Source organism: Rhipicephalus sanguineus, chromosome 4 (genome assembly GCF_013339695.2).
Source record: "Rhipicephalus sanguineus isolate Rsan-2018 chromosome 4, BIME_Rsan_1.4, whole genome shotgun sequence".
NCBI classification, from domain to species: domain Eukaryota; kingdom Metazoa; phylum Arthropoda; class Arachnida; order Ixodida; family Ixodidae; genus Rhipicephalus; species Rhipicephalus sanguineus.
This window is the reverse complement of record NC_051179.1, coordinates 187,877,929-187,902,234: the sequence shown is the minus strand read 5'-3', so window position 1 is coordinate 187,902,234 and position 24,306 is coordinate 187,877,929. Positions and strand designations below refer to the sequence as shown.

The 24,306-nt window shown below is 47.6% G+C and overlaps 1 protein-coding gene across 1 annotated transcript in view; it reads right to left on the bottom strand.

Annotated features, from left to right (window-relative positions):
- The window catches only part of LOC119390968 (focadhesin), a 395,558-nt gene that overhangs the window by 108,847 nt on the left and 262,405 nt on the right, over nt 1-24,306 (bottom strand). The window contains exons 24-25 of the mRNA XM_037658681.2: nt 22,975-23,125; nt 10,435-10,551 (exon numbers count right to left, since the gene is read on the bottom strand). Coding sequence (XP_037514609.1) covers nt 10,435-10,551; nt 22,975-23,125 — 268 coding nt within the window. The remainder of the gene's footprint in view (nt 1-10,434; nt 10,552-22,974; nt 23,126-24,306) is intronic.

Sequence of the window (24,306 nt, the reverse complement as noted above, 5' to 3'; positions counted from 1 at the left end):
CAACCTATGGACAAAGGTCGCAGGATGGCATCTTAAACCTCAATGGCTGTTCCTTGACAAGTCCGTGAGACAGTCATATGCTTTTTACATTTTTCAGTCAAGCACTTATTTCATCCCAGATTATGTTTACTTGAAAAATGCTCCAGTCAGATCAAGTGAGAGTTCTGCTTATATTGTCATGGAACAAGTAAGGAAACTGAACCGAATACTCCAGAGTGTCATGGCATGGTTCCCAAAAGCTGCTAATTTCTTCCTTTGGAAGTAGAAGGTTGAAAATTTCTAAATTTTTGCATGAATTTCTGTGTTATAAAATGTATATGCTGAAATATTACTATGTCGAATATTTATAAAGTAACTTTGGCATTTTTGTACGTCCCACAGTTTTCTTGCAACCTTTTTTTGCATAAATAATTTTTTTCATATTATACTCAATAAACATGCTCACTGGTACCAGTACTGGTGGAAAAAAAGTTGCTTCCTTTATCAATTGGTACTACGCACTTTAGTATGACGTGTGTTGTGCAATAGCAAGAAACATTTATTGGACCATCCAAAAAGTGCTCCTTTTCCCGCAGACAGAAAATTGTTAAGCTTCTCAGAGTTCTAATGCACAGCATGAGTGGTAGTGTGAACACAGTTTGCACTTGCACAACCACATGATTACTACCAATTGTGGTCATTGGAGCTGTGGCAAACAAGGAGCACAGCTACAGCTGATGTTTCATTTCTCGAGAACAACTAACTCTCCTTCTCTCCTAAGGGTGTAGAATACACGAGTGCACCTAAAGGGGTCCTGAACCACCCCTTACACTTCATTAAAAAACACATACAGCAGACAGTGCCGTGAACAGCTCAGCCAAATCTTGCAGCCGTGCGTGGCAGGGAGCGTTTCACACTCACGGAGCCCCATCTTCACTCTCATCAGTGGGCGGGTAACCAGCTGTATGTCGTCACACAACAAATTGCTGCTAGTGGCCAATAGCTGACATAAACCAAGAGTGTCGTTTGGATCAGATGCGCTTCTTGCCACGAGGTGCGGCTCTCATAGTGCGCTAAAATTACACAGCAGCAACACTAGCACACACCAGAATCACACCAGGAGAGAGTGATTGTCTATCATGATGCGCTGATGTAGTTTCTTTCCACCATGTCATCCCTCCCTGCGTAGCTTCCAGAGAGCTCATCAGGATGAGCGAAGAGCGAAAGCGCTTAAAGTTCGCGACAAATCTCTGCAATTTCACTCGTTTTTGAAGGATTAAAGAGTTTTTGAGGCGGTCGATTCGTAAGGCAATAAACTTCAGCCCTGGGGTTATTTGATAATCACCTAGAAAAGTGATTCAGGATCCCTTTAAGTCAAACGAAGGAAGTCCATATGTGCCACTGGTTTTTCCTAGAAGTAAGGCCGACAAGAAATAGTGGTGTGCCAGGAGTGTTGGCTTTAGCGATACCCAACCAGTGTTGGTTGCTTCGATAAGCTGAACAGAATCAACACACACATTATAGGCAAATTGTCGCACACTCTGGTGGACAAGTGCTGTTTGGTTTTATCTTATAAAAACAGTTTACGGTCCTTGGTCTGTCCCTACCAGGGATGTTCTATGCACGGCAAGATTTTTTTTTTCTAGAACATTTTAAGCATAACTCGACCAAACAGAAGACAAAATGGACATCTCTCCAAATAACAAGAAAATGTAAGGAACGAAAAAAATGTGAGTGGAATAGCGCACACTTAGACAGGAACGGAGTAGGTAACACGACAAAAGTGCTCCGAGCCGATAAAAAGGTGCATTGTTAACATTACCTTATGCATTGCCGTGTTGAAAACTTCTCCGCATTTGACTGTTCAGGTGCTTCAGAATCAGGCAAGTCACTTACTGGAAGCTGCTTATCCGAGTAATCTACAGGTAGCAGCGGCAGAAAGCTTAATTCACAAATTGTCTACCTGCACTCAAGCAAACTGTTGGGAAACACAATATTGTTGTACTGCCTTACATGCACAAGATTGCGCATCATTTCAAGAAGACTGCTATTTGCAGCGACGTATCTGTCGCATTAATGTATTTGTAAAAAACTTCTCAGCCTTTGCAAAAGTAGTGTGCCTGGGAAGGAGCCGCTGGTGACATGCTCAAAGAAACATAGACATAAGTTTGCGAGATGCGTCGATCGTGCTGTGTATAGGATCCCGCCGAGTTGTGGAAAGTTCTACGTCGGCCAATCCGCTAGACGCCTTAATGATTGTTTGAAAGCAACGTAGAAAAACACAAAGACGGTCTTCTAGCTATGCACTGCAGCACGTGTTGACGTCAGCCAGAATTTGATGAAGTTGACGTGGTTGTCAAGAATAAAGAAAAGATATTCCGTGAGATAATTGAAGCCACAATGAATGAGTGGTTAGGCACACGGTGTGTTAGCACGCCTTCTATTAGTTTATCTGAAAAGGAACTTGCGTTCCTTCATGCCGATTTTAGATAGTTTGCAGTCATGCCTGCGTGACATGTGCACTCACCTCACCCAGTTCTCTACACAAGTCTTTCTTTCAAATACAGATTTGTTGACAGTTAGCGCTTGTGTCGGGTTGTTCACTCTGTCACCGTCTAAAAGTATGCTATTCCACTCACGTTATGTACCAAGAAGCCCAAGCTACTCTTCTCGAGAACAAGGAAAAAGCTACAATAGCAACACCTGTACTAAGATATTGCAGTACAAATTGAAGCACCGAGTGCACACATAATCAGGCACAGCGAGGTGAGGAAAGACTCTGTTAACAAAGCGAGGGAGCCACTGTTGCTGTGGTGCAGACACACCTTGGCATGCACACAGAAGTTGAAAAGAAATTGTGTTTAAGGATCGATGTCAACAGCAATACAGTTAAACCTGAGTATAAGGAAATTGACAAATTTCTGGAAATTTTCGTTACAAAGACGTTTCCGTTATATGCAGTTTCAGCATGAAAATGAGAAAAGAAATGCACAAATTAATTGAAGAGAAAACTGAGGGGAGGCCTCATCCAAAACATTTATTTAGTGGCAAACAACTGCATTGTTTTGCTCTGTTGCTTGTTTGTGAGGTACGGCAATACTGAATGTTCGTAGTACATAAAGGAATGCAACGACACTCTGTCATCGTCCAACGAGCCCGCAGCGTGGAATGGCATCCAGCACATTCTTCGCGGAAGGCAGGGTGCACGATGAGTCTACCTCTGAAGATCCATCGTCGTCACCGTGATCTCAGACACTTTCCACCAGTGCATCATCTGACATCTCGGTAGTGATGGCGCAGTCCTACGCATGCAAAAAATCTCTAAGCTGCACGATGTCCACGGTTGCTCCATCCATACGCAGTGAAAACCAAGATGCCCATGCTTCAGTGAGATTGGGCAGCCCTGATAGATCACCCTCTCCACTTTTGCTTTCCCTATGTGGATAAGTCCAAGCCAGTAGAAGCACTTCGCGCTGTTATTAACTCCTTTCTCAAGGGGCTGGATGAGCAATGTGGAGTTTGCAAGCAAACACTGAAGTTCAAGTTACTTCGTCGAGGCATTCGTCTTTGGAATGATTTGCCAAAGTGACTGGATGCGTAAACTCGGGAGTCGGCTTGTGCATCAGCATGGCACAGCAACGAAAACTAAGCGTTCGCAAAATTGTGTACCACGCGTGTGTCCACAACGTTGACACCTGTTATGTCTCTGCTGCATGCCGCCAACGCTGCTTTCGCTATTTCTACCTACTTTGTTTAGAAAAGAAGTGAACGCATGTCACTTTGCCCATTTTCAGAGCTGTTTATTTTGTACCAATTTCAAGTTATGCATACAGAACACAGAAAAGAAATAGTTTGCACCTTTTCAAGTCATTGTTTCAAAAGATAAGGCCGGCAGTGGTGGTGGTGGGTTCACCCAACTGCACGAAAGCGAGATACGTTGGGGCACGCCGAATTGTTGCTGCTGCGGCACTTTCTGCTAATTCCAGTCTTCTCAGCAATCTTAATCCGAGTGAGGCTCTTGAGGAATGCATTGGTGCAGAGGTCGTGAGTTTTGACGTGCAGCATGCATTTATCTGGAGTTTAACGACCCAAAACGACGATATGATTATGGGAGACGCCGTAGTGGAGGTCTCTGAAAATTTCGACCAACTGGGGCTCTTTAACGTGCACCTAAATCTAAGTACACCGGCCTCAAGCGTTTTCGCTTCTATCGAAAATGCACCCGCCAAGGCCGGGATTCGATCCCGTGACCTCTGGGTCAGCAGTCGAGTGCCATAACTAGAGGTGTGCGAATATTCGAAATTTCGAATATTTTTCCAATAGTGTTTGCTATTCGATTCGATTCGCACTGGAATTTTACTATTCGAACCTATTCGAACTTCCCAAAAACAAATACAGTCAACGCCCGATTGAAAGTGACCTCTTCAGATTTTCAATATGCTTCACCTCATTACACTCTCGTATTGCGGCAAAGCTGCCTTTCAAGCTCCGTTATGGTTGAACTTTGCCCAGAGACAGTCAAAGTCAAATTGGAAGCGGTCCCTAGATTTTCAATATGCTTCACCTCATCACACCCCGGTAATGCGGCAAAGCTGCCTTTCATGCTCTGCTACGGTCGCAAATGTACTAACTCAAGAAAACGCTGGTTCCAACATGGAGATGAAAGATGGGGCAGAGGTGGGGGCTCAATTAATGCTGTTTTGCACCTTAAATTCGGGCAGGAAGTCCGAAAAATCGGAAGCCGAAGCTTTTTAGCATCCAAAATTTCAGATGTTCTTATATATGGACTTCTACGAGGCAGATTTGGAACTCCGAACTTGAAGGGAGCACACCCTTGTCCACCACATCAGTTGGGCTTCCACAGAAGTTGAAAGAGGAGGAGAGGCTGAGGAAATGACATTCTTGCCTATCACGTGTAAAGTGTTGTCAGCAACACTTTGGTTGCACCAAATCATGTACATAAATACAATTCGGCCTCTACATTTCCTTATTCTTTATAAGACAACTATGAAACACCACCCCGCCAGTGATTTATCAACCTAGCGAAAAAGGACACTTTGATGTTGCTATCTCATAAGAATATGCTTAGGAATCCTTTCTAACTTTTTTTTTCTGCAATTTCACTTCGAAGTATTCGAAAAATATTCTAGAAATATTCGAGAAATATTCGAAAAATATCCGATTCGATTCGCACTCACATTTCAATATTCGAATTCGCTTCGCACCCAAAATTTTGCTATTCGCACAGCTCCAGCCATAACCACTAGACCACCGTGGCGGGGCACGTGCAGCATGCATAGTTTGTGATTGCACCGACGAGAACCACTGCCGACTTCTTGGCCACCATTTTGAATTTGCAGCTGGATGTTTACATTACGTACGGCCGGTACGGCTTACTGTGAAGCAGAAAGTGTTCCGTTATTGCATTGTGGGAAAATCAGTCTCGTACCACTTTTTTCCAGCATTGGGCTTGCCAAACGGTTTTCCAGCCGCTTATCTGGCGAAGTTTTGCCGCATTCGTGCACCTTTTAGCACTGGTCACCTCGCGCACACACACGAACCTGCACTGTCGCCAGGGCTACGTGCGCGGTGTGCGTACAATGCCGCTTCCAGTGATGCTACTGAGGACTTCTGATTTGGAGCAATTTTTGGAGCAGCGAAATTTCCATTTTGGAGCACTTTGGAGCAGCAAAAATTTCCATCTTGGAGCACTTTGGAGCAGATAATTTTGCATCTGGGGGCACTCTGGAGCAGCTAATTTCACATCTTGGAGTGCACTAGAGAAGCAATTAACATTCAAGCACCTGAATAATTATTATGGGGCTCTTATGAAGATCTAGAAATATTTCGATTCCTTGCAAATCTCATGGAAAAAATAATCTCGAAGAACTCCATATTTCACTCAATAATGCAAAAAGAAGGGCTCATGCAGTTTAGTGTTCTGGATTAACCTCTTCGGTGATTATTTTCGACACTAGCAAATAAACAGAATACCGGATCAATAAAATTGTACTTTATGAAATAACACTCTAAATACATCTATCTGGTTATCACAGACGTGGTAGACAAACGCCGTGACGTACAACAGTGCCTCAATGCTAGAGAGTCCCACTGTCCCTAATGCATTCCCCTAAGACGACACCAAAGCGAAAGCCGGGTTCTTTTTCTTCTCGATCAATGTGTTGATCATCCCCCTCCCTCTCTGCAAGCTTTAATTCTGCACCTCACATGGTTTTTCACTGCCTCCATGATCGGCACACCGATCATTATGACATTACCAGGCGTAGCCAGAAATTTTTTTACGGGGGGGGGGGGGGGCTTCAACCATACTTTATGTATGTTCGTGCATGCGTTTGTATGTGTGCGTGTATATATACACAAGTGAAATTGAAAATTTCGGGGGGGGGGGGGGGGTTGAACCCCCCAACCCCCCCCCCTGGCTACATCCCTGGACATTACGATCTATGACGCCATGATGACGCCATCAAGTGATTGTTTTTTGCACAGATCGATTGACACCGCCGACGGTCACTTTTCGTGTTTGATGAAGCATAGATCTAAGGCTTTCGTATTAATATGGCGTATTGAACGTTAACAGCCTGGCCCTTAACAACCTGGCCTTACATGCCAAACTGTCCTCCATCATGTCACCTCTATGCTGTGCGCGAAACAGCTTCACTTATCCACTTCACAGAGTGGAATGGCTCCTCATTTTTTTTTAGTGTGATAGCAATTATATGGACACTCTTGATGGGTTTTTGCCAACGCCGTTGCCGTAATTTTTCGTATAAAGTCCAAACTGATAACATCACCCCGCCCATTTTACCCGCGCGTAAAAGCACGCGAGCACTGTCGACGAACGCGCCCGACGTGGAGATTAAACGAGCCGGCCGTCTCCATCGCACGGAGAGCGCATGCGATAACATTTTCCCGGTGCGGGCCTGCCATCGATTGCTCATCAAACAGAGAGGAAACGCCCCGCCCGTCTTTCGTAAGGAGCATGAAGGGACGCCAGGGTGGGGAGGACTGCATCGCTCGAAGGGTGCAGTCACTGGCACGCGCGCTATCTCGAGGCATCAGCAAACGGCTCGTAAACTTGCTGTGCTCACAACACTTACTTCGCGTTTAGAGAACTCGCAGCACGAAAACCGCTTCGGTTCCTGGAGCGGCCCTATTCCCTTAAATCAGCGTTTTGTTGAGTTACGCGAGCTCGGATCCAAAAGAGTAAGCTGCTAGCCTTACTTCGTATAACAATACAATTTGTTGGTATCGCATTCATTGCTTCGCCCTAAAGCGAAACTGAGTTTTTTTAACCATGAGCTATTGACCCTGGACAGCGAGCAGCGGACGTGTAACATGGTGTAGCCGCTACACTGTGGGCTGTCAGCGACGGGCCCGCTGCTGACAGCTGCGCATATTAAAACGGAATTGCGGCTGCTCCGACCAGGAGACATGTTTTTATTAATGAGATTACATTTTGTTGCGATAGCAATTATACGGACACTCTCGACGGGTTTTTGCCGTCATGTCGCGTATAAAGTCCGAATTGATAGCATCCCCCCGCGCATCGTATGTTCTACCGGGAGTAAAAGCGCGCGAGTGGTGCCGACGAACGAGGCTGAAGCAGAGATCAAATGAGCCGGCCCTCTCCGTCGCTCGGAGGGCGCATGCAATAACATCACCCCGCTCGGTAGGCCTGTCGTCGCAGCAGAGAGAAAACGCCCCGCCCCTCTTGAACTTGCATGAAAAGACGCGAGGGGAAGGGGGGGGGGGTCGCTAGAGAAGCAACTTTGAACTTTGATTCTAAGGGCGCGGTCGCTATCGGCAGCCATGCGCGGGTGGCTCGCACACCCTTCTAGTGCTGCGCTCTCAACGCGAACAGACTGTGCGGAAAGAGCATCTCTTCCTGGAGCGGCCGTATTCTCTTACACCAGCGTTTTGTAGAGTTACGCGAGATCGGATCGTTGCTATCGTATCCACTGCTTCACCCTTGCGCTGAAACTGACTTAAAAAATGCAAGAAAAAAAAATGGAATCGGAACCCTAGCACTCACGAGCTCGAAAAGGCAGGGCCTTTTAAAGGAGCACTGACATCACATTTCAAAGTTGAGATGTGCCCTTCATTCGATTGCTCGGTATGCTTAGGTCTCCTTGGCCAAATTTGAATGGCGTCCGTCGCGTGGAAGTAATTTTATTTCGAGGGCAAACAGCGTACGAAAGCTGAACGGAAGATTGATCACGCTGCGACATCGACACTAGTGCTACGTAACAAGTGTGATACATTCCGACCATACCATCCTGAGTGACGATACGCTAGTAACAATGACGTCGACGATCTGAGTGTATTTATTGTGCTGCCGACGCCAGGCGACGCTCTCACCGGCTCTCACTCCCAGCCAGTGGCTCTCCTCGCTGTCCCAATCCGTGCCTGCGATTCATCGTGTCGTATCGACTGATTTGTCGTGTGATCCTCAGCGCGAGTGCGATCAATCTGAGCGACTACGTGCCAGCATGTCGGGGAACCGCTGCGTGGTACGGACCTGCTCGTCGAGGCGCGGAAAAAGCGGAAAGTGCGTGGCGCTTCATTACACGTACGGTACACGCTAACACGACCACAAGTTATCGAAGTGAAGCAGCCTATAGATAAATATCATCGCTAACAAGTAACACGTATGTAGCGTTATTAGTGAATGTTAGTTCGTCCGTGGACTTCCTTGCGCTAGCGTAATACCGGGTTACTGCAGCCGTAACCGTGAGGCCGGATAGGTGGAGCCATCTGGCGGCGCAGAATTGTTATTGTAGAAACTTATCATATTCTATTTCTCCACTGGTGTGCATTCGCTATGCCGATATTCCATAGACCCCTTTGCGTATACCGGAATTCTGTGCACGCTAAAATTCTCTGATATAGCTAATTGAGACACACCAGCGAGTATGGCCCAAGCGTGCGTCCCCGGGCACCTCCTCGTTGCTGCTTGGAACGGCGTCCATTTTTGAATCGCTGTTTTGCAAAGGGTCGAAGCGAAAATGATTCGCGACGTCGCGTGTCGCGGTGATGTTCCAGAATGCCGTCTTCAACACTAGTCGATACTTTTGACGGCGACGACGGCGATGCTGGTGACAAGGCATGACTGAACGTGCGCGCCTAGCAGGCGAAATGTTAGCTGAGCAGCTGATCCTCACGTCACTCCTTTCTGTGGACAAGTGGTAAAGTGGGCGCGGTCTGGGATTGACCGCGAGGGAGCGCTGCCAGCGCTAAGAAATGGCGGGCTTGCCGGCCGTTTTGAATCATGCTAGATACCGGTGATATAAATCAATAAAACAGATAGTTATTCGTCCCTCAGTTGCATTTTCGGTCGCGAATCGCTACTAGGGGGTGGATAACTACTCGTGGATGCAAAAATCTTGACATGCGTAAATTTGATGTCAGTGCTCCTTTAAGGAGTATTTACCGCAGATTGCAAACCCGGATGTGCTGGTGGAAGGAATTACAAAAAAGATCTTCCGGATGAAGAACCATGGATAAAGTATATCTGAGGAAAAGAGTCAATGCTGTCCCACCGTTCACGTGCTCTTCCATAGACGCGAAGCACGGAAAATTCGATATTGTTCCATATATCCTATTGCTAGTGATCCCCGATTTCATTTCGCGATGACCAGAAACAGAAGTGACAGACATTTTAGCGGCACGCATGTGGTTATTACTCAACATCACTTTTATTACGTGCCGTGCGACGCTTGCAGCGAGCTATCAGCAGCGTTTCTGGAACAGACGACGTTCGCCGATGAATCGCCGCCACACTTTCTTGCTACCGATAGGCCTAGACGTCACGAGCCTCTGCGAAGAGCGCGTTTTGCTGTCAAGCCGAATTGCAGAACAGAAGCTGCGTCGGCACCGTGCATGGCGTCATGGCTTACTTGGCACGCATGCGCGAGCGCTGTTTATGCGGCAGAATAATTCTTGGCCCATGGTTGTAACTTTGACGGCCCCAAGATGTTTTGACGCGCCAGCGGTGCGATTGCCGGTGATAGACACCTGCAAACCCTACACTCTGGTGCAGTTTGGCGCAATTTTCGTCGATATTATCAGGATGGCGCAGTAAATACAATTTGGCGCACTTTGGCGCAGTTGGCGCAGGAGTGGAATCACTGCACCTCACACTCGGTCGTCGGTGGGTGACCACAAAAGATGCATGCGGCTGCTGCTCGTGCTAAAGAGACAAAATCTGGGCAAAAATCAACAGGTGGTCAGTGGCGGGCATTCGTTGTTTCAAGGGTGTCTTCCGCTGTCACTCTGTTACGTAGAGGTCACAAATACATGCGCTTCTATGGAGTAACCGTGGGGAACATAAAAACTTCGTTAACATCGAGGAATTCTTCATATGGAAGATCGTTATAGGCAGGTTTAACTGTACACAATGCCTACGGCCCGTACATGACGTGTGGTCATGCTCACCTGTGGGTCCTCCTGGCGCCTCTTCTCAAACCAAAGGAGCAGCTCTTCCACACTGGACAGAGAGAGCAGCCCCTGAGCGGCACTGCACACCACAAGGCTGGTGCACACACATCGCACCTGCAACATTCGCGTCTCTCAGCCACTGAATACAGCAGAGTAAAGTACAATCTGAATTCACTAAAATGTAGTGTAGTTTTGGTTTTGCTAATGCACGAGGCTTTAGAAGGCTCGTGGTTGACTCGATGACCACAAGCACTAGCCGTTGAAATGCTGGCACTGCTGTGTGTGAAAAGCACACACGCCGTCCCTTGATTCAACATCTTAAGTATTCCGTGTCACCGGGCAGATCATCTTAAATAGATGATACAGGGTACGCATTAAAGCTGCCATTTTCTTGGCTCACCCAAACTAGGCATGCATGGTCTTCAATCACGGCGCGTGGCAGCTGCACCATCGTGTCACGCTAGCGAAGGTCGCTAGCCGAGCGGGCCACTCGTCTTATGTATACACGTTGACGGTCACTATGGGCTGTGTGAAGTGTAAATAGGACCTGCACGTTGGCTTGATGACGTTACCAGGCCAACCCACACATACGCTTGCCGGGGTGCAGTCATGCACCTATGCAGTATGGGGTTGCACAATGTGATGCACTGACAAGTTGTTCAGTCTGACACGATGTAATCGTCTGCAAAATTTAATAATCAATGGCTTGTCTCAACGTTGTGATAACTGCATCGTCTTTCTCCCCGTAAAAAAAAAAGCAGAGAACGTTTGTAGCCTGCCTTCGGTTCACGTGTAGGCTTTTAACCCTTTTTTGACCGAGCGTCTACTCACGGCTTCAAGATCATAAACGGCAGGATTGATGATGTTTTCGGAGCAGGCTGATGAGAAATCCGCTGGCAGTGTTGGTGCACTAGTTACCGTACCACACTTCATTTTTTATATTTGTGCCTTTTCTGCGAATACATGGGAGACAGGCACAGGAACAGAAAGGCAAAATTTTGGGCTTTCAGCAGATATCAAGATGGTGGCATTTGGCAGTGGGAAAGAAGAGAGCGCAGCTCCGTTGCTGTGATTTTTATGCTCCTGTGTTGCCATTCATGGCGACAAGATGATTTTTTGCTAGCAGTTATAGTGCATTTTGGACTAAATTGTTTGATGCAGCATACATTTGCAATGGACATGTTAAAGCCATGGTTCTAAAAAAGCACTTCTCCCCCCTTCCCCCCAAATTTCGGACACCAAAGGCCAGTACCAGACCCCGTCAGAAAATTCTATGGTCTGCTTTTATTTCTGCAATGAATGCACACTAAAATCATTCTCACTTAAAGATATATAAGGAAGTGCTGATGCAGTTCAGTTGTTGCCAATTATTAGCATGAAGTACACTTCCAACTGCACTACTACACGTATGCTCTCAGCCATGTGAAACAGACATATAATGATTATCAGGTGAAATGAACAACATGCTGTAACAGTTGTCCGTCTTAAAATCATTTTCTGTTAAATCTGATTGGCGTAAGGAAGTTCTACTTTGAGTGCTCTGAGCTTTCTTTTTTTTCCTGTGCTTCTCCACTTGGTCCACGAGTGGGGCTAAATTGTAACATAGTTATGCATGATATTCAGAAAATACCTCGCTGGGAGCTTTGTGAAGCAACACATCTCTTCGCGTTTGACACTAAGTGCCTATCTTCAGCATTATGTGAACATATCAGCGTGGTGTGTCTGTGCAGTGCTTCTCAACATGGGGCCAACCTGCTGAAGCCCCTGGTCTCCCTGGTGGCCAGTTGTCGTACCGACCGACAAGGGGCAGCAGTGGTGCTGGCACTTCGTTGCCTCCAGCAACTCTGCACAGCCGAGGTAAAGTGCATGTGTGCAATGTTTTGCCAGTTTATTTTTTCTTCATCTCGGCTGCATTCTCCAACAAATTTTGAAAGTAACATTGAAATAACAGTGAAACACCTTCAGAAGTTTTATTCGTAAGCAATATCAGTTCCTTCCTCAAGTCTAGGCAAGGTCTCATATTCAGCTAGACCTGAGGATGGAATAGAAGAAACTGGTGTGCAAGAAGTCAAATGATGAGTTAGCGCTGAGAGGGAAAGCACAGAAATTGATGATCTCGCTTCAGAACAGATACTCAGCTCTAACCGAGGAACCTGACCTTAGTGTTGACGCAGTTAAGGATACTCTGACAAGTATCATTACGGAGTGTGCTAATAGAAGTCGGAGGTACGATCATTAGACAGGACACTGGCAAGCTCTCCCAGCAGATAGAAAATCTCATCAAGAAACTTGAAAGCATGTAAGCCTCGAAGCCAACAGGCCAAATAGAACTGGCAGGGCTTTCAAGGTTAATCCATAAACATAAGGTAGCCCACATAAGAAGGTATAACATGGAGAGAATCGAACAGGCTCTCAAGAACAAACAAAGCCTAAACGCGGTGAAGAGAAAACTGGGCGCAAGCAAAAACTAGATGTATGCACTAACGGACAAGGAAGGCAACATCACTACTAATATGGATAAGATAGTTAAGGGGGGATGCAGGGCTAAAAAACTGATTTTCAAAAAAGATATACGTTTTCAAATTTGAGTTGTTCTGGACTGCTGGTTCATTAATGAACATGCACACCAAGTTTGGTTGTTATCTGAACAGCAGAAAAAGAAGAAAACGAATTCTTTTCACAAGATGGTGGCGCGCATTTGCTGCCGAAAGCGCCTTTGAAATGCCCTTTTGAAGACGCAGCTGCAGAGCAGGCAAGAAACCGAACGCAAAGTGAATGTCCATTCAAGAACGTTTATTTTTCGCGCCTTTTAGTCATGGCTGTCTAGAGTACACAAGAGGGGGAAAAAACAAATAAATAAAAAGAAAAAAGGCATATTTTTAGCCGTGCCAACATAGAGTCGTTGGTAAACCAAAACTGGAGCTCGGATTAACAGAAACATATCACGTGACCATCCGCCGCTGGTTTCGCGCCGATTCTGCATTACTCAGCTGCTTGGGTAATCACGCTTTTTTAATGTACAGAGACTGACTGAATACACCACAAACACAGAGCACAGGCTAACAACTGCTTTATTTCCAGACGTTTCTGTCACATATATACACAAAGGATGGCATTGCAAAAACCTGAGGCAATATTTAAAAACTCACTGGGCATGCGCATGACAAAAGTTAGGTTGTTTTTATAAAATGAATTTCCTGTGAGGAAAGATCAACGAATGGTGCGCTGATACAATCGTCGGCATGTGCCTGTGTCATCATATAAGATTCCCGTATTATACTCGTTCCACTTTATCGTGAACTTGTGACAGAATTGTGGTTTTTGCAAAAGTCGGCATACATTTGCACTGTGATACATGTGTTGCTAGATTGCCCGGATGTGTGATTCGCCAACAGTTATTTTGATGCTCTCTTAATCTTGCGTTTAAACATCTTTCCATCTGTCCGACGTATCTCTTACCGCATGTCAAAGGAATATTGTACACGACTTCTACAGCAATCCACAAATTTTCTAACATGGTTGATCCCACAGTTCTTACTCTGGCTTCTTTTCTTGCAGCCATTTAACCTTCAACACATTCCAGTAAGCTTTTCCGGGGCCGAGAAAACCAGTTCCACATTCGTTGCATTTGCAATCTTTTTTTAGCTTATGTGAAACCGTGTGAATATATGGCAGAACAATTGGTTTTGCTTTTTCGGTAGCCACTTCGTCACTTTTACAATTCTTTTTTCCGTTAAATGTCTTTAACAGCTTCTCCACCACCGATGCAAGCACACAGTCAGGGAATTCACTGTTCTTCAGCCTTTTTACCTGCACAATGACACTCTGCGCATTTAATGCAGGCAGGATTTTTGAACACATTGTTTTAACACTACTCCTTTTTTAATTAGCTTGAATTCCCTAGTGAATTCCCTGCGAGTTCACTGCGATTAGCAGGTGGCATGTGTTGAGACCAACATGGACAGCTCAAAAGCTGTGAAAAAGAGATGACGATTGGATGCAATTGTCACAGAACAGTGTCATGTTGAAGAAGAAGGCTCTACCTACCGTAAAATGCCGAGCAAGTGCCCCCCCCCCTACGGTGAAGGATAATCCGACCAGATTTGGAGGGGGGCGCTTGCTTGGTCCCAGAGCGAAATTCAAGATGGCGGCGGGAGAGCCGCTACAAATAAAAAATGCCCATCCCTGTTTCTAATGAAATGCTTTATTTATTTACTGTTTTTATTCCCCCTAGTCACTCTCAAACCATTGAAGCAGTGAGCGGTTTGACCAATGTACGACCGGCCACATGACAACGGTATTTCATAAACAACATTAGATACGCATTCAGTGTACTCATTCTTGTGATTCTTTTTACACAAGCGATGCACGTCTTGAAGAAAAGGTGGCCGCAGGGGAAGAGGCGCTTGCTCGGTCATTGGTGCTTATTTCCGATCTCCCGAAAACGGAAAGGGAGCGCTTGCTCGGCATTTTACGGTATGCATCAGGCTAATTTGATAAACTGTTTTGATCATCCAAATAAATAGCGTGTTGTGAAACCTTTGAACTCATTTTTCTCAGTTCGCCCTTTTCGAGATAACAAACTTGTTAGGAAAAATATTATTTCATAACTGCTTCTCCAATAGCTGCTTAAAGGGTGGTTTCTAAACTGAAATTTTGTCAGGAACAAGATAAGGTACTTTTTGGGTCCCTAAGTGTTATTCGAAGACAATAAAATTATCAGATATCTGACATGCAGTGACGAGCAAAAACATGAACTTTTACAGTGATGACATTTTTACAGAAACGACATAAAACATATGTGACTGGCCTTATCCTGCACTACAAACCATCTAGAAGGCAAGCCTTTATAAAGAACTAGTATATTTTCGTTATTTTTGAAATGATAGCTTTCTTAAGTTGGCATATCTCATTGATCATTATAACAGCTATAAGTTTTTTTTTGTATTCATGCTATGGTGTTAAAATTTAGAATATTGTCTAATAACCATAAGATAAGGAATCCCTGAAATTTTCGTACAGATTAGTGCAGCAGTTCAAAAGTTGGCTATTCAGCCCCGCATCCCCCCTTAAAGTAGCCGAGGAGTTCTACAGAGATCTGTACAGTAGCCGGGACAACCAGGACGATAACTTAAGAAGTACAAGTAGCCCAGAGGAATCAGACATCCCACCAGTATCGACAGGGGAAGTGAAGAAAGCCTTGGAGGAAATGCAAAGAGGCAAAGCCACTGGTAAGGATCAGGTAACTGCACCTCTGTTGAAAGACAGTGGAGAGATAGCACTAGAAAAACTGGCCATCCAGTACACAAAGTGCCTCTTGGCGGTGAGGGTAACAGAATCCTGGAAGAATGCTAAGATCATCTAAATCCATAAGAAAGGGGACGTCAACGACTTGAAAAATTACAGGTCGATCAGGTCACTCTTTGTTGCCCACAAGCTATTTACAAAGGTGCAGGGAGTTTTTGAAGAATGATTCTCTCGCGGCCCGCACACACATTAAATCCGCTGGCAGCATCATGGTGGATGGCTGATCTGTCGTTGCAGGCATCTCAGTGGCGAAAGATTTCTTGGTATGTGTGTGGTAAGTGCGTGTGAAAAGCCGGCATGCGCAAAGCAGCTGGCAATGTGCAAAGCAGGCCACAAAAGCATATGGGAGGCACGTACAATGAAGTACCCCAAAAACAGGTGTCCACAAAGTTTGCAGCAATCCAGCACGGATCCAGATGGGCGCACAGTGGGCAGTGAAGGAGGTGAGTGCACAGAACCATGAATGGTCTCTGAACTACACAACCGCCAACTACCAACACAAAGAAATTAGCGCAGAGCTCAGCTTGTGCCAGAGAATGCCAGTAGTGCGAGACATGCTGCATACAGTAGTATATATCTGCCCGTTTCTTTGTGCACTATTTTGTGTCGTGCCGCTCGGCCCCGAACCTGGGCGCTGCAAGGAGGCAAAGGAGTCACTGGCTGATGTGTCGTACGACCCCTCGTGGCATGCGGAAACACCAGTGCAGTAAAGGTCCCTGTACATGCCACTGGGTGGAGCTGGGTCTCCCCCATGCCTCTTTGCTATCACCAATCCGGCGTGGCCATACCGGTCATGTGACCCGTGCCTCGCGGACCAATAGCCATTCTTCCCCCTTCTTAAAACCACCTGCAATAAATGCGAGAGAGCAGTCTCCCGTCAGTCTCGCCGAAGCTCGGTCTCTGCGTCGTCACTTTACGCGCCCTCCCGTCGTTCGGCCTCTCCGTCGGCCCTCCGCGGGTTACGCCGCGCTCCTGCCCTACACAACACATGGCGACGAGGTAGTTGAACCGCTACGCTACTACGATAGGCGATTCCAGGAGGAGCACGACGTATGTGACATTACGCTACGAGTCACATTTTCTGCTGCGCGTCGGTGCTTGCCTTCCTGCACGCTACAAACACTACAAGGGCGTCGGCCTGAAATTCCTTTGTTCCTGCTCCGGCTACTGAACGACGCCATTTCCATTCTGCTTGGGCCTACTGCTACCTGCACGCATGGCTGCTCTCTATGAGAACCTTCCTCCGTTCCTCAACATTCCCAGCAAGCCTCCTATTCCATGGAGAAAAATTTTCCAGGTTCACCTGAAGGCGGCCGGTGGAGGCGGCAGGGAAGAAGAGCGTCGTGCGTCAGCGCTCCTCTGCGCACTCGGCATCGAGGGACAACGCAAATGCTTCGCGGCGCAGGAGCAGCTCGGAGCACAAGGTGGCCCAAATGCTACGCACACGGCCAGTACACCGATGGCGTTGGAGTCAGGCACGGTGTCAACAGATGTGGCGCCGACGGAGTACGACACATTGCTACAATTCCTGGACGGGCTTTTCGCCGAGACAACGAATGTGCTAGCCGAGCAGCACGTTTTCACAAGCCGCAAACAAGTGCCCGGCGAAACGTTTCTTGACTTCGTCACCGCGCTCAAAGAAAAGGCCCTGTCATGCAAGTTCGGAGCTACGTACGACGACAGAGTGCGGGACCAAGTAATTCATGGGGTCGCCAATGCGCATGTCAGGGCCAAGTTGTTGTCTTGCGGGGAAGCCCTCCCGCTGCAAAGGGCAGAAGAAATTGCACGTGACTGGGCGGCGCTACAGAAAGCCAACGCAGCGTTTCAAGAAAACAAGCAGCTACTCGGCTCGCATTCCGGTTATGGCGGCAGCACCCAGTGCGTCGCAGAGGCTCAAAATGGCGGGCCGGCTGCTTCGTTGCTCCCTATGTAACTCATCATGGCGGTGGCTTCCCCGCCAATACGGGTGGCCACGTCCAAGATGGCTGCGGAGGTGCAGCACTGCATTCACTGCCAGCAAGTACAACAGCTTGCGCCCAAGCCTCAAGTCGGTCCATGGTTTCACTGCGGCAAGTTAGGGCATTTGGCGACTTACAGAAATTGTCCGGCCAAAAACAAAACTTGCCAATTTTGCCGCATCAAGAGGCATTTCGCGGCAGTCTGCCGTAAACAAAAAGCGTCGGTGCAGGAAGTTACCTCCGTCCGAGATGCTGACTCCGGTACTGCCACAGTCCTATTCGTGCAAGCTGCGCCGACTAGCCCAAGGAACTTGCGCATCCCTGTAGTCGTCGGAGGACATAGCCACATGTCATTGCTGGTGGACACCAGAGCCACTGCATCGTCAATGACCAAGAAGGACTTCGACATGCTTTTCGCTTCGAAGCACCGACTGCTCCAAACGTCCTTACAACTGCAGAATTTTTCGAAGCACCGCATACCGGTCCTAGGGTATTTCCGCACAGACTTGCAGCACCATGGCAAGCGGGCCTTTGTCACCCTATACGTGACAGCACACAGCACTTCACTGCTGGGGCTCGACGCCATCCAGCAGTTGGGACTCCTGATCGATGGCGCAACATTGACGTGTAGTCTGGCTACACCAGTTTCCTCGCAGCTTCCTGCAGGTGTACCTCCGGGGTTCGAGCACCTGCCTGGCCGGGCCAAGAGGCGGCAGCACATCGTGCGAGTGTCTGCCAAGCTGCGTCGGCTGCCTCTGGCGCTACGGCAGCAGGACGCCAGCGAGCCGCGCCGGCTCCAGGACGACGACGTCATCGTCGACGGCCGCATTCAAGATTGCACATCAACAACCAGGTGTTGCCTGCGCAGGCCATTTGTGATGGCCCTGCTGTCCAGTGCCACTCTGCACCTGCTGAAGCGCAGCCTCAAATTCCTGCAGCCCAGGATTGTCACTTGGGGCCTCGGGAGGAGAGTCCTGGGCATTCTTCCTTCTCGCCGGCAAATGTGCAGCAACCCATCAACGACCGCTTAAGGACGCAATTTCTGCCAGGGGGAGATGATGCTGTGTCGTACGACCCCTCGTGGCACGCGGAAACACCAGTGCAGTAAAGGTCCATGTACATGCTACTGGGTGGAGCTGGGTCTCCCCCATGCCTCTTTGCTATCACCAGTCCGGCGTGGCCATGCCGGTCATGTGACCCGTGCCTCGCGGACCAATAGACATTCTTCCCCCTCCTTAAAACCACCTGCAATAAACGCGGGAGAGCAGTCTCCCGTCAGTCTCGCCGAAGCTTGGTCTCTGCGTCGTCACTTTACGCGCCCTCCCGTTGTTCGGCCTCTCCGTCGGCCCGCCGCGGGTTACGCCGCGCTCCTGCCCTACACAACAGCTGAGAGGCAGGTGGATTCAGGCTACTCCCATCAGGGCTAAAGCCTCGCGACCACTCTCCCTTTCCTTCCCCGCTGGTGACCTCGGCGCTTGGTGGAGCTGCCGCTGTCCCTGGGGCCGAGCCTTGCTAGTTCGCTCAAAGTATGCCTTGAGTAATGTGGCTTAAAATGCATGCGTTTGGGTCGGGACCTAGAGAACTTTCCGTGAAAGCAATTTCGTTCTAAGAAGGGTTTGCTGTACTTGGGTGAAACTTGCTAAAATGGTCAATGAATGTGTTTAATGCACTTATGCAACCATCACATATAACTTAGCTATGTAGCGGAGATAGGTTCAAGGCTTTAGCAAAGATCATATCCAATCAAATTTTATTTCAACATACAAGTCATGTTGAGGACCAGCAAAGCTTGATGTGGTCCATGGCCCCGTTTTACAGGCAGCAAGAAAACAAGAAAGGATGAACACAGCGTAACACCAAAGAAATAATAGTACAATAGGATTTCAACACTAATAACTGTAAAACTATTAGAATAACTATGAGGAAGTATTAGAAAAAAGGAAGCATATGACATACATAATGAGTGGTTTTCAGAGATACAGATAGTAATTGGTGCATTATAGAAAACTAAAGAATAGCCACAAAAAATACAGCACTCTATATACGTAAAAATGTCTGCAAAAGCTCCAATTCAAATTGTCCCATAAAAAAGTTGGTGCACGTTAATGCAAAAGAGCTTCCCATACTAGTGCCAAAAATGTGTAGGTAGCAGGACAAATCAAATTCAAAATAATTAAGCGTGAGGACTAATTTCAGTAATGAGAGATAAACTTCAGCATTATGTGCTTGTTTGCTTTCTACGAGTGACTATGAGAGCTATTCAATCCCTTCAGTGATAGGTACACTCGTATCCAAGAAGGAGACAACTAATGTTACCAGAATGGCCTGATTCGAGAGTGTATGTGTCTCGTTAATGGAATATGTTATTTGAAGGAAGTGAGGCGTATCTTGAACAAAGAGTGGAAGAGTGGATGGTATGTTGGATAAAACTTGAATATCCTGAAACCAGCGTAAAAACGACACGTACAAAAGAAGATAGGGTGACACAACATAGTGCTGAACTCGCAACCAAGTTTTATTTGAAATAAACTAACTTGCAACAAAGTTTTTTATTTGAAGATACATGCACACTTAAATGCTGACACCATACCAGCTGGAAAAGAAAGAGTGTTCCACACTCGCAGTCATGGCTACGAGTGGTGCTGATTAACACTCCCACGTTTGCATGCACATACAGTCGAACACGAATATATCGAACCCACATATATCGAATTTTCGGCTATATCGAACTCGTAAATTATCCCCTTGAAAATCCTGTGTAAAAGTATAGAAATTCACACGTTTATATCGAACGGTATTTTTACCCACCATCGGATATATCGAACACTGCGCGAGCTGGAAGGCGCGCTTCGGCACTTGCTGCGCCCCGCGACCTTCACGGCACCGCGCCTCCGCCAACACCCGATACGCTCGAAAAACGTGAGGGCGAGAGAACTCAGACTGTACTCCTATTGGGCGCATTCTCCAACTTGCGGAACGGCTCTTTTTTCTTTTTTTTTCTCCCTCTCTCTTTCTCATGCTTTCTCCGCGTTACCGTCTGCTCTGAGAGCAGGAACGAAGTAGCCGGCGGCCTCTTCCTATCGCCTTTTCTTTTCTTTTTGTTGCTGTTTTGTGAGTTTTGATCAGCCAACCACAGCCCGCACTTTTCGTATTTGCTCAGCCAACCAGAGCTCGCGCCTTTCGTACATCACTGCTGCCCTCGTAGGTAGCTCGGGTAGCTATCGCCGCCATTGCGACTGATCGCGAGCGCTTTGTTGGCGGAGTCCACTTCCGTGAGTTGTCGCATACCCCCGCATTCCTCTTTTGCGTACGTGCGTGCTGTGCAAAGGCGCTGCAGACTGCTTGAATTTTCGACTTCTCGTGTAGCAATGGCCAGCGTCAAGAAATGCAAGAACCTTGACTTTGCGACGAAGTTGAAAGCCATACAGCGTGTTCAGGTGGCCGAAAAAAAGTTCGGCGGTGGCGGACGACATCGGGATACCATGGAGCACGCTGAGCACCTTGTTGAAGAACAAGGCAGACATCAAGGCAAACGTGGCAGAGCAGCGAACGTCAGGAGCCTGTCGTGTGCGCACTCCTGCCCACGGGAAAGTAGAACAGGCACTCTATGCCTGGTTCTTAGAAGTGCGCGCGAAGAACATTCCTGTGGATGGCCCAATGCTGAAGGCTAAGGCCAAATGGTTTGCTGCTGCACTCGGTGAAGACAATTTCGCCGACAACACCGGGTGGCTTCACCGATTTAAGCAACGCTACAACATCGTCGGCAAAACCATTTCTGGCAAAAGCGAAGCCGTAAGACGCCAGGACATCCAGCAACAGATGACAAAGTAGTGGCCGGAAATCTCCACGAGGTTTTCACCTGCGGAAATCTTCAACGCCGACGAGACCGGTCTATTTGTGGCAAATGCTGCCAAGCAAGACTCTCGACGTCCGGGGTAGCACGTGTCACGGCGGCAAAATGAGTAAAGTCCGCGTGAGCGTTCTGCTGGCAGCCAACATGGATGGGTATCGAAAGCTCCAGCCCTTCGTGATCGGGAAAGCAAGGGCACTGCGCTGTTTCAAGAACTCTAAGCAGCTCCCCGTTCGCTACGCATCAAACAAGAAGGCGTGGATGATGCGTCAGCTGTTCACAGAATGGCTGCAAGCGTGGGACGTCGAGCTGGGCAAGTCGGGGTGTCGCGCTTGCCTTCTTGTGGACAACTGCTCGAAACACCACACCACCTGCGAGCTCAAAAACATTGAGCTGAAGTTTCTGCCAGCCAACATGACAGCGAAGCTGCAACCGCTCGACCAGAGCATCATCAAGTCCTTCAAAGTGGGTACAGGAGGCGACTCCTTGATAGGCTGCTGGTCAGCCTCCGCATGGGCACCGAGCTGAAGGTTGACATGCTTGGTGCCATTCAACTGATGACGGGCGCTTGGCGAGACGTGAAGACGGACACTGTGGCCAACTGCTTGCGAAAGGCAGGCTTCGTGACGGCGGAACTCGCGGAAACCGGTGAAGACTGCGACGACGAGCGCATAGACGACGCGTTTCGCGAGTTGTCGTCCCTCTTCCCAGCTGCCGTACCACCCGAAGTGTCTGTGGACGATTTCGTGGAAGCGGACTGCAATGTTCAGGCTGTTGAGAGCCTAACTGACGAGGACATTGTAGCTGCGGTCGGTTGCAGGGACCCAGGATGCCCAGGCCGACAGCTCAGGTGGCAACAAAGATCGTCCGGACGAGGCGGCGGCTACACACGCGTACTCCACCGTTGAAGTGGCAGCAGTGTTCGGCTTGATTCGCCGTTGCGGCGACATGGAGGGAACCGGGCTGTCGCACCTGCACAGCCTCGATAAGATCGAGGCCAGCGTCTACAACTTATTTCATTTCGAAGACCAAAAATCAGGCCAAGATAAGCGATTTTTTTTTTTCACGCAAATAAAACATTCTGTTGCATCGTGTGTGCGAAATTAGTTGTCATTCTTGAACGTGCCGATTGTAGGTGATCGTCCACCACTGGTAAGGTCTTGGGACCTGTATTTTTTTTATATCAAATTTTTCATATATCGAACTGATTCGCGATCCCCTTCGAGTTCGATATATCCGTGTTCGACTGTAAATACCCGATAAAGTGGGGAGGACCGCCACTGTAGCTCAATTGGTAGAGCATCGGGAGCGTAATCCGAAGGTTGGAGGTTCGGTGATCACTTTCATCGTGAGACGGTTTTACATGCCTCAACACATCCTTGTATGCGAACAAATGAGCACATGGATGACAACAATGCCCACCTCAAAGGAGCAGGTGTCTGGGTCAGCTGCATGGAGGTCCTGGCAGAAGAGGGCGCAACTGTTGACCACCATTTGCCACAGCTCCTCATCGCCTCGTGCTATTGGTACCAGGGAGCCCAAGCATAGTGCCAGGCAAAGCAACTGTCCAGGCCTGTAATGACAATCAGCCACAAAAACACTCTGACTGGATTTCACTGCTGAGCTAAGCTGCAGTTCCTTCCCATTGAACTCTACCAACAATTACTGGCACTGTTACTGTTACCAGGGTGTCTACCGAGTTGACTTTTCTAAATTCCCTGAGTTTTCCAGGTTTTCCCTGAGTGTTTGTGCTAAAATTCCCTGAGTGAAGCAGAACTTTGTTTTATGTCAAGATGGGTAGAGACCATACCGCTCGGTGATGTCACTCTCTAATACGCACGTTAGAAAATAAAAACGACTTAATCCCATTTGAATAGTACATAGAACAGTTAAACCTCAATATAGCGAAGTATGGTAAAAGCGGCAACTCACTTCGTTATATCGAATCTTCGTTAAACTGAAATTCGACCTTTCATGCAAGGCATAGTTACTGAAGGATTAATCTTAAACTGAAAATGCCACAAGAATGCTCAACTAATATGGCAACATGAAAAAACTTTTTTTTATTTTTTGCGTGAAAAAAAAATCAATTTTGTTGAGCCTGAAGTGCAGCAATCACAGTTAAATGCCTTGCCGAGTGTCACATGTATATACGAAAAAAATGTGGGTTTAATATACTGTGGAATTGCGCTTGTTCTGCTGCTGCGGGTTGTTGTCAAATCCTCACGCGTTGCCCAGAGCAATGCAACGCCTTTGCTACCATGTTGCCCAGCCGAACCATTTGCTCTCCACGAATGCAAAACATCGAAAACCATCCCACGTTAGAAAAAAAGAGTCACAGTTTCACCGCGAGAGCAAAACAGTAAATCTGATAGCAACAAAGAGGAATTTTATATGAATGTAGGCTGGCAGCTCGCTCCTTCAGAAAATGCAGCCGCTGCACTGAGAGAAGTGCGCTATCTATGGCTCAGGGGCGGATTCAGGTACCTAATGGGGGGGGGGGGTGGGGTTACAAAGGCTGAAGCCCCCGCTCAGCAGTGCATTTTGGTGGGTCACGCCTATTTAGAACAGCCTAGAGGGGATTATGGCGGTGCGTAAGAAGCCTTCGTTGTAAATGTGCATAGGGAAGCAGGAAAAGGTAGAGCGATGAGAGAGGTAGACAGCAGGGACAAGATTCTCTTTACCCCTTTTGGGCAGTGGCAGGCAAAGCAGCCTGAAAAAGGGGGCAAACTCAACAGGCAGCTTGACAAAGGA